The sequence below is a fragment of the Balaenoptera borealis genome, assembly GCF_965194805.1.
Source record: "Balaenoptera borealis genome assembly, chromosome: 17".
Lineage (NCBI taxonomy): Eukaryota > Metazoa > Chordata > Mammalia > Artiodactyla > Balaenopteridae > Balaenoptera > Balaenoptera borealis.
The window spans coordinates 33,270,974-33,286,152 of NC_138876.1; the positions used below are offsets into that span (position 1 = coordinate 33,270,974).

At 39.4% G+C, this 15,179-nt stretch overlaps 1 protein-coding gene and 1 long non-coding RNA gene across 3 annotated transcripts in view; one reads left to right on the forward strand and one right to left on the reverse strand.

The window, feature by feature from the left end:
• Positions 1-2,200, forward strand: part of SLC25A32 (solute carrier family 25 member 32) — a 57,677-nt gene extending 55,477 nt beyond the window's left edge. The window contains exon 6 of one of the 2 annotated variants that reach the window (XM_082364425.1): positions 889-2,125. In XM_082364425.1, the coding sequence (XP_082220551.1) occupies positions 889-1,024 (136 nt within the window). In that variant the 3' untranslated portion in view covers positions 1,025-2,125. Of the gene's footprint in view, positions 1-888 lie in introns of both variants that reach the window. The other variant, XM_082364424.1, reaches the window with a different exon arrangement.
• Positions 1,414-14,943, reverse strand: LOC309615175. Its single transcript, XR_014236590.1, has 2 exons — positions 5,240-14,943; positions 1,414-5,016 (listed from the first exon to the last, which is right to left on the reverse strand). It is a non-coding gene; the product is annotated as an uncharacterized lncRNA (long non-coding RNA).
• Between the last annotated feature and the right edge of the window lie 236 nt (positions 14,944-15,179).

Below are 15,179 nucleotides of genomic sequence, written 5' to 3' on the forward strand. Positions count from 1 at the left end.
TGGATGGACCTAGAGTCTGTCATACGGAGTGAAGTAAGTCAGAGAAAAACAAATATCATATATTAATGCATGCATGTGGAATCATAGATGAACCTATTTCCAGGGCAGGAATAGAGACACAGATGTAGAGAACAGATGTGTGGACATGGTGGGGGGGAAGGGGAGGATGGAATAAATTGGGAAATTAGGTTTGACATAAATACACTACCATGTGTAAAATAGCTAGCTAATGGGAACCTGCTGTATAGCTCACGGAGCTCAGCTCCTTGCTCTGTGGTGACGTAGATGGGTGGGATGGGGGGGTGGGAGGTCCAAGAGGGAGGGGTATATGTATGCATATAGCTGATTCACTTCATTGTATAGCAGAAACTAACACAACATTGTAAAGCAATTATACTCCAATTAAAAAAAAAGAAAAGAAAAAAAGGCCCCACATCTGCTACTGGTAATAGAACTTTTGCAAACACTTGTTTCCATGTATGGAAGAGATGCATGTCTTCAGTGTGGGAATGGTTAAATTGTTATAGGTATACATCCCAACGTTTCTTTTTAATTCTAAAAGGCCAGAACAGAGTATTTAAACGTTTAAATTCAGTTCACTTTAGTAAATATATATATTGAGAATGTAAGTGAAAAGTTTCAAGGCTTTATTCCAATTCTAGGCATTAAGAAAATAAAGTTTTATTTTTGTGTGCTATATTTAGTGTTGTCTAGCATTTTTGTTAGTTATGAGATGTTTAATGCCTACATTAGATCAGCTAATACTCCTACATGTTCATACATTTAAAGGCATTTGAAAGATGGTTATGATTATATCTTCAGGCTAGCTCTGTAGGAAATTAAGTATATATGTATATATATATATACTTTTCTTTTTTCTCTCTAAAGGAAAGAAGGCATCGGTGGATTTTACAAAGGAATTGCCCCCAATTTGATTAGAGTGACTCCAGCCTGCTGTATTACCTTTGTGGTATATGAAAATGTCTCACATTTTTTACTTGGCCTTAGAGAAAAGAAAAAGTAAACTAAAAGAAGATAATTCCAGTACACCTGCCCAAGGCAGCCATGTGCTTCTTTGTATTTGAGACATGAAACTCAGAAGAATATTGCACAGCAACATGGCTCATAATTAGAAGTCACAGAACTGCTAAGCCTTCACAATGTTTTTCTGCTTTTGCTTTCCCCATACATATGGGACTTGGCTTCCTCTACCTGAAATGGTTGCCAGCAACACAACAGTAAAACTGACACCAAATGGAGAGTTTCACAGATTTTCTCCGTTTCATTGTCCAAGCAGAAGCTGATTTGCAGCATTTGCTGAATGGATTTGAATACTGCTCCTTTTTCTGAACTCGTTTGTCTGTATTGGCTTTAAAATCAGCCTCTGTGCAATAGCAAAAAAATGGCTTCTTAAAAGATGTCATTGCTGTTTCAAGAGTTTGCTGGGAAAGATGTTGCCCAAATCCTGACCATTTTTGAAATGGGAAAGTTTGGTGGGGAAAAAAATCCACTGTAAATGTGCTTTTGTTTTACTTCATTTGGAATGCAGTTATGTACTTCTCTTAATTTGAGAAGTACCTGACATCTGTTGTCATTCCATCACATTTTTTTCCCAGAAGCTCTTTCATAATTTAAAATGTAATCCTGGATCACATTAGTTTTCGGCATAGATACTTAGTGTCTTTTTATAAAATCTGAACTAGGAGCCAGCTGTGTCAGCCCTTACTTAGCATATTTGTCTATAAATCACTTACTGGTGTTGCTAATATATCACCTTATATAGATACTAGAATGACTGGGGTACATTTGTTGACAAACTGTATGGAAATGAGAAGCTTTAACTTTCTACTTCAGATTTCAGATATATGGGTCCAGATCCCAAATAAGTAACCAATCTACATTGGTTGCTCAAATTCAGGTTTAAATACAAATTACACTAAAGGCCATTTATTGATTTTACTTTTGAGTTACGGTAATTTTTCTATACATATAAAGGCCTGCCCCAAAAGGGTGCCAGAATGATACTAACATTTTTATTTACGTAAACATCTATGAATGCTTTTTGCAGTACCATCTATTTGTTATAAATAAAATACTGCGGCTCTCAAAGCCATATTTAAATGGTTCTTTGAAAAGAGGTCTATTTTTTATATTTTGAAAATGGCTTTATTTTAAAAATAAAGATAAGTACTTAATTGTATTTACTGTATCTCGTTACATGCAGAGGAATGCATTATAAATTAAATGTGATGTATTTTCCTCCTTCTGAATAATACTATTATTCATATGAAATCCTGATAGTAGTTCCTGTATGGAAAGACAAGTTACAGTTGATATTTGGAGATTTAGAGGTAATGCCATTATTTGAATGCCTCCTGTGTACCCCTAAATTAATAAGCCATAATTCCTGTCCTCTGAGAGCATACAGGCTTGTGGGATGAATAAGCATTAAATAACTACAGTTCTAGATTAAGAACATGCAAGAAGATTTCTACAAGCCCTGCAAGAGTTCTGAGAAGAGAATTCATTCCACTCGATCAACAGTTACAGCACTCCTTCCTGCGCTGTGCCATGTATGTTACCAAGCAAGCATTGAGGATATAGCAGTAAATGAGCTACAAAACATTCCTGCCCTCAGGGAATTTTCATTTTAGTGTGAGTGACAAAACATAAATATGCATAATATAATTTCAAATATTAAATGCTAGAAGTAAAACTAAGGAGTTGGGAATAGTGTTGCTATGCTAGGTAGGACAGTTGGGGTCAGGAAAGGTCTCTGAGGAGGTAATATTTGAAACATTTTGACATGAGTGAGGAAGCAAGCCACGATGAGATGTCGACAAAAATCAGTCAACCTAAGAAATGGAAACTGTTATTCAAGCCAAATTTGAATATTACAACCCAGGAAGAGCATCTCAGAAAGCTCTGAGAAGTGAAGTAAAGGCACAGTTATAGAAGTTTGTTGAGACAGAAGGCTATACATTTAGATGACGTGTTATTGACAGTTTACACAATCCAAGTCTAACCATCATCGTGGCCCCTTACAAGATCAAGAAGGAATACTGTCTTTTAAGGAGTTGTCTTTTTGATGCTAGGAGAGTGTTGCTGTTTACGGTTGAGCAGGTATTTCTGCCAATGGGGAAGGTTTGGCCGATGCATAATGCAGATACACAATGCATAGTAGTGGGGATAGAGGTCACCAAAGGGCAGAGAAAAGTTTGTTTTTCTTGTCTTGCCATAAAATATGAACTTTAATGATCAATGGGGGGAAAGTGTGAAATAATCTTTCAGTAGAAAGTGTTAGGTTATCAAATATTTGGTCCCTCAAAACCAGAGTGGCTGCTTGCCTGGCCCTTGATGCCAGGTCCTAATGGCCTGATTCTCTCCTTTTGGGGGAGTTGTACTAGCAGGATGTTTGGCAAGGACTGACATTCAATTCTAAGTTGTCCAGTAAGACTTAAGCCAATTTTCCTCACGTGTGTGGGGTATGTCCTTTATTTTATATAGAACTACAGATGTGATCTATAGTTTCAAGTCATTTAGACATTATCTTAGTATGAGTAGGTGACACAGCGTGAAAGGCAGGGAAGTATCAACTTATAAGTTCCACAAACTAAATTGGTAGTAGTAGCAACATCATTAGCAAAGATTTAAGCCAAAATCCTCCTGAACAAAACCATTTTCCTAGTATTTCCCCTAAACTGGGAAGAGGATTGTTCAGAGCAGAAATCTGACACTTCATGGGTCATAAGATGAGTAAACAAATATCATGGCTAAATGGTCATGCCATTTGGAAAACTGATAGTAACCAGAGTACTCACATTACAGATTGACAGGGGCTGTTTCCACGGTAGCCATAGGTGACCTTGAGCCCAAGGGAAACCAGTTTTTTATCTTCTTAACCAACCTGGGGAGAGCCAAGGTCATAAACTTGTTCAGTGAATCCAATGGGTCCTGTTAGGAGCTACCCAATATTCAACATCTAATAAAAAAGGAGTATTATGGCCAGGTTCAGAACATGCACCATTAATTGGCCAGGTAAGAGGGTATCTCTTAGTGATATTGGTGGCAATGTTAGCTTGCATGGTGCTAGAGTTTCATTTGAAATAAAATTTCTAAGACCATCCAATTAGAGCTTTGGAGAGGAGAAATCCACCAAGGCAACCTGGGACTACTGGTAATTGGCCACAAACCCAACAATTGGATTGATTTTTTGAAACTTGCATGTGATTGAGCCCAAGCAATACATTTGGTTCATTAGCAAAAGTGTGAGCAATTGTCAAAGTAATCAGTATACAGACCTGCTCTGGCATCTTGGGTCAGCTGTCTACTCATGTACTATTCTCATCCTGGTCTGGTAGTGCTGGTCTTAGTCTAAGTCAGGTGTCAGAAATTGGAGTTGCAGTTCATTCAGTTGTAGAGGTCTGATAAGGTCCCTTCCGAAGTGGCCAAAAAGAGTCCTTTATCTGATATCTTTTCCAGTATGCGTAACCTGGTTGCAGGTCATGATGCATCTTGATCTTCTTCCAAAGTTAGATTACTGTGATAAACTTCAGAAACAGTGTCTTTTTAATGACTAAACAAGGAGTTATCTGGGAAGTGAGTCTTCGCCAGTAAATACAGACATCAATTAACAAAACTAGAATTCTGTATTCACTGAAACAATTTCTCTCTAAAAGTACCCTCATTTCTACCAAATATAGCCAAATTAAGACTTATTTGTTTGCAAAATAAGTCTGGGTAATTGACCACATAGACTTTTAAATTGGCTGTGCTGGAACTTTTCATAAAGAATCTCAGGCCTTTAAAAACCTCAGGGCTAGTAAACCCATACCAAAGGTATGTCATAGATTCAAACTGTGATATCTGTAGATTTGGGTGATGGATTTAGGCAAATTCCTCTCTTCTCGAGGTCCCCAAAATACTGTGAGGTTCCTGTACCTTTTAGGAGGTGGCCTTCCTTATATGCCTGATAAAGCTGCTGGGAACCTAAGAGTTTCCAAATTCTGGAGGCATCTGGTAGAGAGAAAAGATAAGGTTTCAGTTCTACTTACAGAGGTATATTTTAAAGGTTTCATTATATCTGGAAAACAGATTAAAACCCAGTAATATTTCAGACAAAAACCAAAAATTATAACCATAGTCTGTTCACCCACTCCTATGTGACTAGTCCTTGATCTTAATCTTTTGGTAACAGTTACATGAAGCCATCCAGTTTATTAGAATTCTAATTTCTTACCCAGTTCAGCAGTATGATGTGAAAATTATCAGAAATCTGTTCATGTCAAAAAGTACTTTCTGTGGATCTTCTTGAAGATGAAGCATTTTGCAAAAAGAGTACAATGATAACTGCCTATAAATGTCAAAAGACTTAAAAAGTCAAGGTTAAAGACCTGATTATAATGCAATTGGAAAACTTGGTTACTGCTGTGACACACAACAATTTAAGATAATTACTAAAATCATGACGGATATAATTTACCAGGACCTACCAGAATTTTAAGAGTTCCATATAATTTCTAGAATATGTATGTTGGTAACATTTACCCATAGGATACAATCTAAGTTTTATCACCACTTATTTGACAATGCTTCCCATGTAATTTAACATACCAAATAAGCCTAATTAGTTTAATATTCCTCTCTCTGAGATGGAGAGAAAACAAATATTTTGAGGTATTCTAGGGACCCTTTGTAAAACTTCAAAATTAGCTAGAGGTCAAATGAGCTTCATTTAGGATTTTATCTTTGGGACATTTGTCAAAAATATCAAGAAGTTTTACAACACTTGGTCCAATAGAATCACAGGTCACTGTGAAACAATACCCATTCACTTAACTAAAGTTTCAATAAAAGATCTCACTGGCAAATACAGATCACTTAAACACAAAGAAACTCACAATCTATTACCAAAAACAGTTCAATGTTTTAAGAAAACTTTGTCCTTTTAGAGAACCAAATTCAGGTTTTGTACCACTTTACTTTTAAAATTCACTTTCTTAATTAAGTTCAATCTTATCTAAGCCAATCCTGATCATGTACAAAATCTCAGTGTTCCCTTTCCACAAACATTTGACAACTTTATGTATCCATTTAGAAACAACCAGCTCTAGGACAAAATGACCTTTTTTAACAAAATGCATTTTCATTCCTCTTTTTTTGCTGAAAACACACATCCTACTTTCCTTGCATACTGAAATGTTTCCCTTATAATTCTTAACCTTAGAATCTTAATCTCTAGCAAAAACCAAGAAGCAAGTAATTATAAACTGTCATACCAGCATTTCCTGATTGACAATTATGAACGTATTTTATAACCTCTAGAAACATACACCTTCTTATAGAATTTCTTTCCTCAATGTGATACAAGACATGTATCTAATAAACATCTTCAGTTTCTCATAAGACAAAAGTAGGTAAACTTAGGCCTGCCCAGCAATTAATGTTCTAGTATTTTATCCTACTTGTAATGACCCAGATAGTGAAGAAATTCTCGTAGTTTAACTTAGTTTTGTTTCAGGTTACCAAAATCTGGAGATATTATCCTTAAAGTAGACATTCCCAAAACAGTTATTCCTAAAGAGTTTACCTAAAGCTCTTATCTCATTTACCTCTATTTTATTTACTTAAAAGTTTTCATACCATTATTTTTCTTGCTGACAAACTTTAACAGTAATAAGGTCTTACTTGATTTCTAGTAAACCTAGGTACAGTAAAAGTATTATATTTGATATTGATGACTCAGACAGGAAAGGGGCAGGGCACAACCTTTAAAAGAATGACATAGCCCAAGGACGCATCATAAACTGGTTAGAAGCAACTAGGTCCAAGATGGCAGACAAGTCGACTTGAGCCTAAGTATACACTCATTGTAACACATCAGCACACTAAATGACACATCCGCAGGTGCCATGACAGTTCCAAGGCCAACCATAAAAGGTCAAAAAAGTGGGCAGTGGCCCAATTCCTGGAAGTCCCCACCCCTTCCCCAAAATAGCTGGAATACTCCTCCCATTCATTAGCCTATGAAATTACCCACCCCTATAAAAACTGACAGCCCTATACCCTGGGGCCTCTCACCTTCCAAGAATGCCCACACTGTCTGTGGAGTGTGTGTCTCCCATTGCCTCTTGCCTTCTGAGATGGCCCACACTGTGTCTATGGAGTGTGTACCTCCCAGAATAAACCTTTCACTTTACCATGGCTCACTCTTGAATTCTTCCCTGCGCGAAGCCAAGAACGCACACTTGGTGGCCGTTCCAGGGACTCGCCCGAGACCTGGGACATGACCATCCTTTCGTGCCCCACTCTTTCCTGCAACATCTTTTCCAAAGACGTGTCCGTATTAATCAAACCAACAAGCTTAGGCTAACTTTAGTACCACATATTAATTCAATACTGAATATTTTCCAGATCACGTGAATCTGAAGTTCATTCTGGCCAGTTTCTTTTATATTTCCAAGTATTTTTGTAAACACTTATTTCCTTTAAGCCAATTAAGTAGAGCTCTTTTACAAATTAATTTTGGCAATACCACACATCTGCAACACACATCTACAACACACATATAGCTACGTACAAACACACAAACACACACCAGAGACCTCATAGTTCCCATTCCAAAATTTCAGTCATGAATCAGGTACAACGATATAATATCGATCAGTTACAAAAGAGGTTGGATTCACATTGGGTTTCTGGCAGATGGAACAAATCAAGGTCACCTGTCTATGGCAAAACACTTTTTACTAATATTTATGGAAAAGACACTTAAGATTTCTATTTGTCCTTGACAAGTTCCAAATTACCCTACCCCCTTTCCTGGAATTTGCATTTTAAAAACATAGCAGAGATAAGCGTTCCTGGAAAAGACAAGTAAAACATTGGCATCTCAAAGGCATAGGAGGAGAAAGGCAAGTTCCTCCTGGGATGACTTTGTTCCCATAAAGCCAGAAAACAATTTTTTCCCCTCAATACTTACAAGCCTCTTATGATAAATAGGGGAGGTTTGGGGAGTGGTAAAAGGATTGGTAGGCTTTGGATTATTTCTGGATCCACACCTCTGGTCCTGTAAAGACTAGACTTGTAAAATAAGGACAATTTTTTTTCCTCAAAGAATTGGGTGGCCACCTCAATGATATCAAAGGACTGACACACCCATTCATCTATGTTAGAATATTTTACTTTCCCTCATTTAGCTTAGGGGAGAAGTGCCCCTCCCCCAAAAACAATTCCTATCAGGCTCCAAATATCAGTTATGGTCAGTTTAGTCAGATTGGTGGCCTCCCATTTTGGGAATCCACTTACAAACACTTTTGAGGATCCTCCCTGGGTTTAACTATGACCCTCAGTTTGGCCTTTGATATGAAGAGGCTTGCCTACAGCCTCATGTGGTCTCATTTCTAAAGGTAACCATTTAGTAGTGTCTTCAGAGTAGAAAGGCAATTCAGAAGATTACTAGAATGAGTACTCAAAGAAGGATAGAGGGAAACAGTAGTTAAAGTTTTAGGTACCTTTTATATCATTACTTTCATTAGCCTTCTACAACAAATCTTTCAGTGAGGCTATTTTGGAATTTTGAAATCTTTTGGGGCATCTACATACCAATTAAAATAGGTACAATAGCTTAAGATAGATAAGAGCTCTCTAAAATTTTAACAACTTGGATGTTTCTCCAAAGGATCCATGGAGCTAGCCCTACAAATATTTTCCCCTGCTAATCTAATTTTAGAAAAATATTACCACTGTTGTTTCCAGTAAACCTTGCAGGCACAGATCCAAAAGACTGCCGGCTTTAACTTCACACTCAAAATCATTTTGGAGTGTCCAAAGGACCCCAATTTGGCCATTTCAGGGCCCGATTTCCTTTAGTTCCCAACTAAGTACTTGCAAGCATATGTAAACCCAGCTGGTATTCTCACAGGTGGCTGTTTGCAAGGGCACAATTTCCCAGTATTAATTTCATAGCCTAATTCAGATATGAGATATGATCTGAACAACCTTCTGAGGGCAGTGTGGTGGATCACATATGTGCTGCTTCTGAGTCTAGCTCCCCAAGGAGTTATCCTTGGATGGGTTCGACTTCTTTTACGTGGCTTGGTTTCTCCATATGATGGCCTAAAACCGTCATGGGTGGTTGGGGGGCTAGGTTATCAGCCTATGTTATGCCACCTGGTTGAGCAGTACTTACTTTATGGTCATAGTGGGGTTCCCCTATAGGACTGCCTTGTGGCCAGGAGGAGCAATATGTCCCTTTATTCTTCCAAGGTGAATAATTCAGTCTCTCATTTCAGTAGTAGAAGTTTTGTTCGGGCCATGTATCAACTCATTCTTTAAAATTTAACCCAAATTTAACAAAAACCCAGCCACCTATGCTTCCCTGGACCTCTTGCCCAGACCCTGTAAGCCCTGCCTAGGAAATGCACCGGTGCCCCTTAAGATTCCAAGTCTTAAGTGAAAACCAGCCCAAATAAAATTTTGAGGATCCATCATCACCTAAAAAATGAGATACGAATATCAGAAGAACTCATCAAAACACCTGAGGAGTACCGAGAAACCAGTGGGGCCCAATGGGCCCATGCTGGTACCCAGTGCTGGTTCTGGGTAGACTCCATGTGTCCTCTGTCAGGTGTCTGATATCCTGCCGACTATGCCAAGTATATGTCGACAAAAATTAAATCAGTCAATCTTTTAAGAAAGAAATGGAAAATTTTATTCAAGCCAAATTTGAGGATTATAACCCAGGAAGAGCATCTCAGAAAGCTCTGAGTACTGTTCCACCCATTTGTTAAGTCAAGGCACAGTTACGTTAAGTTTTTTGCGACAGAGGGCTGTATGTTAAGTGATGCATTATTGACAGTTTACACAATCCAGATCTAAGCATCATCATGGCCCCTTACAAGATCAAGAAAGAATACTATCTTTGAAGGAGTTGTCTTGTTGATGCTAGGAGAATGTCTTTATGGTTGAGCAGGTATTTCTGCCGATGCGGGACTTTTGGCTGATGCATGATGCAGATACACGATGCACAGTAGCAGGGAGACAGGAGGCCAGAGACAAAATTTTTATATGTAAGTTTTTCTTGTCTAACTATAAAATATGAATTTAATTTCACAAACACTTTCTAGGCAGAATAAGGAGTACAAAGGCCCTGAGGCGGGAATTAATTTGGCCAGAAAGGAGGTTGGAGAAGTAGTCATTCCACTGGTGGGGAAGAGCACGGGCTGGGAGCCAGACTGTCTGGCTTCAAACTTCAGCTTTCCCATTTTCTGTTTGACCTTAGGCAAATCACTTTACCCTTCTCTGTCTCAAGTTTCGTCATCTGTAAAATCAGTTCCTCTGGAGCCATGCCTGAGATGGGAATTCTTGGGCAAGTATTTATTGAGGGAGTGCCCTTAGAAGAAATCTATAAGGGAGTAAAGAAAACAGCATTTGGCAGGGGAAAAAGAGTTTTCAGAAGTTCAGCCTCAGCCTGACCCAGCAGGGCACTCTGTAGTATGGATGGACCACAGAGGTTGTCCTGCCCAGAGTTGAGGGGCTAGGCTATTATGTTCCCATATCAGGCAGTCCTTGACTACCTGTGGTGTGGGAAGGAGGAGTTGGAGGGCTGGCTGGGTGCCTCTCCTCAGTCAAGGGCAATCCTCCAGGTAAGATGGAGGTGTGAGCTATTAGCCAACACCTGCAGCAGCTGGGCTGTGGGTGCACCAGTCCTGTAAAAGGGATCTGGGTGGGTGGTCAACAGTATCTACTGCAAGTGAGGATATTAAAAGTATGTAGCTCGGGAGGCCTTCAAGATGGCAGAGGAGTAAGACGTAGAGATCACCTTCCTCCCCACAAATACATCAAAAATACACCTACATGTGGAACAACTCCTACAACACCTATTGAATGCTGGCAGAAGACCTCAGACTTCTCAAAAGGGAAGAAAATCCCCAGGTACCCAGGTAGAGCAAAAGAAAAAAGAAAAAGAAAAAGACAAAGGAATAGGGATGGGTCCTGCACATCTGGGAGGGAGCTGTGAAGGAGGAAAAGTTACCATACACTAGGAAGCCCCCTCACTGGTGGGGACTGGGGGGTGGGGAGCTTCAGAGCCACAGAGGAGAGCGCAGCAACAGGGGTGCAGAGGGCAAAGTGGAGAGATTCCCACACAGAGGATTGGTGCCAACCAGCACTCACCAGCCTGAGACACTTGTCTGCTCACCTGCTGGGGTGGGTGGGGGCTGGGAGCTGAGGCTCGGGCTTCAGAGGTCAGACCCCAGGGAGAGGACTGAGGTTGGCTATGTGAAGACAGCCTGAAGGGAGCTAGTATGGAAACACAAATGACCCCGATTAGCTAAAGCAATCTTGAGAAAGAAAAACGGAGCTGGAGGAATCAGGCGTCCTGACTTCAGACTATACTACAAAACTACAGTAATCAAGACAGTATGGTACTGGCACAAAAACACAAATATAGATCAATGGTACAGGATAGAAAGCCCAGAGATAAACCCACACACCTATGGTCACCTTATCTTTGACAAAGGAGACAAGAATATACAATGGAGAAAAGACAGCCTCTTCAATAAGTGGTGTTGGGAAAACTGGACAGCTACATGTAAAAGAATGAAATTAGAACACTTCCTAACACCATACACAAAAATAAACTCAAAATGGATTAGAGACCTAAATTTAAGGCCAGACACTATGGAACTCTTAGAGGAAAACATAGGCAGAGCACTCTATGACATAAATGACAGCAAGATCCTTTTTGACCCACCTCCTAGAGAAATGGAAATAAAAACAAAAATAAACAAATGGGACCTAATGAAAAGCTTTTGCACAGCAAAGGAAACCATAAACAAGATGAAAAGACAACCCTTAGAATGGGAGAAAATATTTGCCAATGAAGCAATTGACAAAGGATTAATCTCCAAAATATACAAGCAGCTCATGCAGCTCAAGATCAAAAAACAAACAACCCAATCCAAAAATGGGTGGAAGACCTAAATAGACATTTCACCAAAGAAGACATACAGATGGCCAACAAACACATGAAAAGATGCTCAACATCACTAATCACTAGAGAAATGCAATCGAAACCACAATGAGGTATCACCTCACACCGGTCAGAATGGCCATCATAAAAAATCTACAAACAGTAAATGTTGGAGAGGGTGTGGAGAAAAGGGCACCCTCTTGCACTGTTGGTGGGAATGTAAATTGATACAGCCACTATGGAGAACAGTATGGAGGTTCCTTAAAAAACTAAAAATAGAACTATCATTTGACCCAGCAATCCCACTACTGGGCATATACCCTGAGAAAACCATAATTCAAAAAGAGTCATGTATCACAATGTTCACTGCCGCACTATTTACAATAGCCAGGACATGGAAGCAACCTAAGTGTCCATCGACAGATGAATGGATAAAGAAGATGTGGCACATATATACAATGGAATATTACTCACCATAAAAGGAAATGAAATTGAGTTATTTGTAGTGAGGTGGATGGACCTAGAGTCTGTCATACAGAGTGAAGTAAGTCAGAAAGAGAAAAACAAATACTGTATGCTAACACATATATATGGAATCTAATGGTTCTGATGAACCTAGGGGCAGGACAGGAATAAAGATGCAGACCCAGAGAATGGACTTGAGGACAGAGGGAGGGGGAAGGGTAAGCTGGGACGAAGTGAGAGAGTGGCATGGACATATATACACTACCAAATGTAAAATAGATAGCTAGTGGGAAGCAGCTGCATAGCACAGGGAGATCAGCTCAGTGCTTTGTGACCACCTAGAGGGGTGGGATAGGGAGGGGAGGGAGGCTCAAGAGGGAGGGGATATTGGGATATATGTATACATATAGCTGATTCACTTTGTTATACAGCAGAAACTAAAGCAACATTGTAAAGCAATTTTACTCCAATAAAGATGTAAAAAATTTAAACTGTATGTAGCTCATAGGATTAAATGGATTAATTCAAGTAAAGTTCTTAGCACAGTTCCTGGGCCAATAGACATTAGCAGGAGCCAGATCTTATAGGCCATGATGAGGGGTTAAGATTGTATGAGAGACAGTTCTAGTGGTAGTATGGAGAAACAAGTAGAAGACAGGCAAGAAGCAGGGATACTAGCTAGAGAGCTTTTGCAAATATTCGGTCAAGAGGGCTTCCCTGGTGGCGCAGTGGTTGAGAATCTGCCTGCCAATGCAGGGGACACGGGTTCGAGCCCTGGTCTGGGAAGATCCCACATGCCGCGGAGCAACTAGGCCCGTGAGCCACAACTACTGAGCCTGCGCGTCTGGAGCCTGTGCTCCGCAACAAGAGAGGCCGCAATAGTGAGAGGCCCGCGCACCGCGATGAAGAGTGGCCCCCACTTGCCGCAACTAGAGAAAGCCTTTGCACAGAAACGAAGACCCAACACAGCTAAAAATAAATAAATAATAAAAATAATAAAAATAAAGGAATTCCTTTAAAAAAAAAAATTCGGTCAAGAGCTGGTGATAGAGCATGGACCTGGTTAACGGAGTTGGAGGTAGTTCAAGTTTGGAGGAAACAAGAGCAGGGTTCATGGAGGGAAAATATTTAAGCTGAGCCTTGAAGGAAGATATTTCCAAGGGAACCTTGGACAAAAGCACAGATGACATGTCTTGAGCAGTGAATAGTCAATGTAGTAATGGAACAAGAAATGGAAGAGGAAGTTGAAAGATTGAGACCAGAAAGATGAGGACTTTCAGAGCCTTACTAAACCTGTTTATTTGATGCATAAAAGAGCAGTGAGAGAAATTAATAGAACAGAAAGACATGGCTACGTCTTAGGAGTGACAGAGGAAGACCAATCAGATAAGAGGATCAAAGAAAAAGGGGTTATCAACCATGTAAATATTTTGGTAGGATGAAGATTAATGCCACTGATAACTTGAGGCAGATTCAAATTGTAGCAGCTGAAGACAGATTGCAAGCAACTAAGCAGGTGGGGAAAACTGCAAGTCTTCATTTCACTACAGGCTCTTTCCTGGATTTCAGCAGATAAAGGTAAAGAAAGAACTTTAGCATGAAAAAAGTACTAGGAGTCTAGGAGGGAGTGGAAGTGGCAGAGGCTGACAAAGGGAAAACCAGAACATGATTGTAGGAGAATGCTTGAAGATTAAGATGCAGGGCAAGAGAAAAAGAAAAAAAAAAAGCTGCTGGAGCTCTGTACCAGAGAATGAACATAAGGTACAGTGTGATCCAAGACAACGATGGGAACCATGCTTTGCGAAAAGAAGGCTATCAAGCTTCAATATGTGTTTTTGCCATGGCAATTTTAGAGACTCTTGTTTTTATATAAACACCACACTAAAGAAGGAATATCACAAGTGACTTCATGAGTCATCAGAATGAGAATTTGCTCTTGAATGTGAACACTTTACTGAATATAAAATCCTCTAGATAAAGTTTCACTTTTGTAGCAAGGTCTCTTTGATTATAAGATTACTTATAGAAATTAAATCATTTCACATTATTTTACCTTTTTATTTTCTAAAAATGTGTTAGGTAACATGCAGAAAATATGTGAATTTTGAGGTTACCTAAAGTCTTAAATTTCTTTGAGTAAATAGGAAATAGACTCTGGAAGTACCTATAATGAATACCTGTTATATGGCTGCCCAGTATCTATTTTTCTTCCTTCTTGGAGTAATAGCCTGAATTTCTTTTCAGTACCTACCCCTTCCCTCCATTCTCACCTTTGTGATTTATATGGAAAATGGGCCTCACCTGCCCCAGAGAAAGGCCCTGATTCATAGAGCCAATCTGAATGTGCCATCTCTGAATGTTTTGGAATTGGCACGATTACCTAAGTTGGTCCAATCAGTGACTCTTAGACACTTTTGCTGAATATATGATATAGATTCTCTTTGTTTCACAAAAAGGATTCATGTAATTCTTAGAGTTCCTCAAAGTCAGTTTAGGATTATGAACTGGAGGTGGGGGGGGGGTCGGGGGGGGGGGAGGGAGTTTGTCCAAAAAACAGTCAACACCAGGGAAGTGACAGTTAAAAATGGAAAGAAACTAGGTTCTAAGTCACATTATGTGAGCTTCTAGTCTCACTCCTAGCAACATGTATCTCTGTAGTTTCAAAGGAAGTTAATTGGTTCACTCTATGTAAGCCATTCTCAGTTGGGTTTTTCTATTACTTGTGGTACTTGAAAGCTTC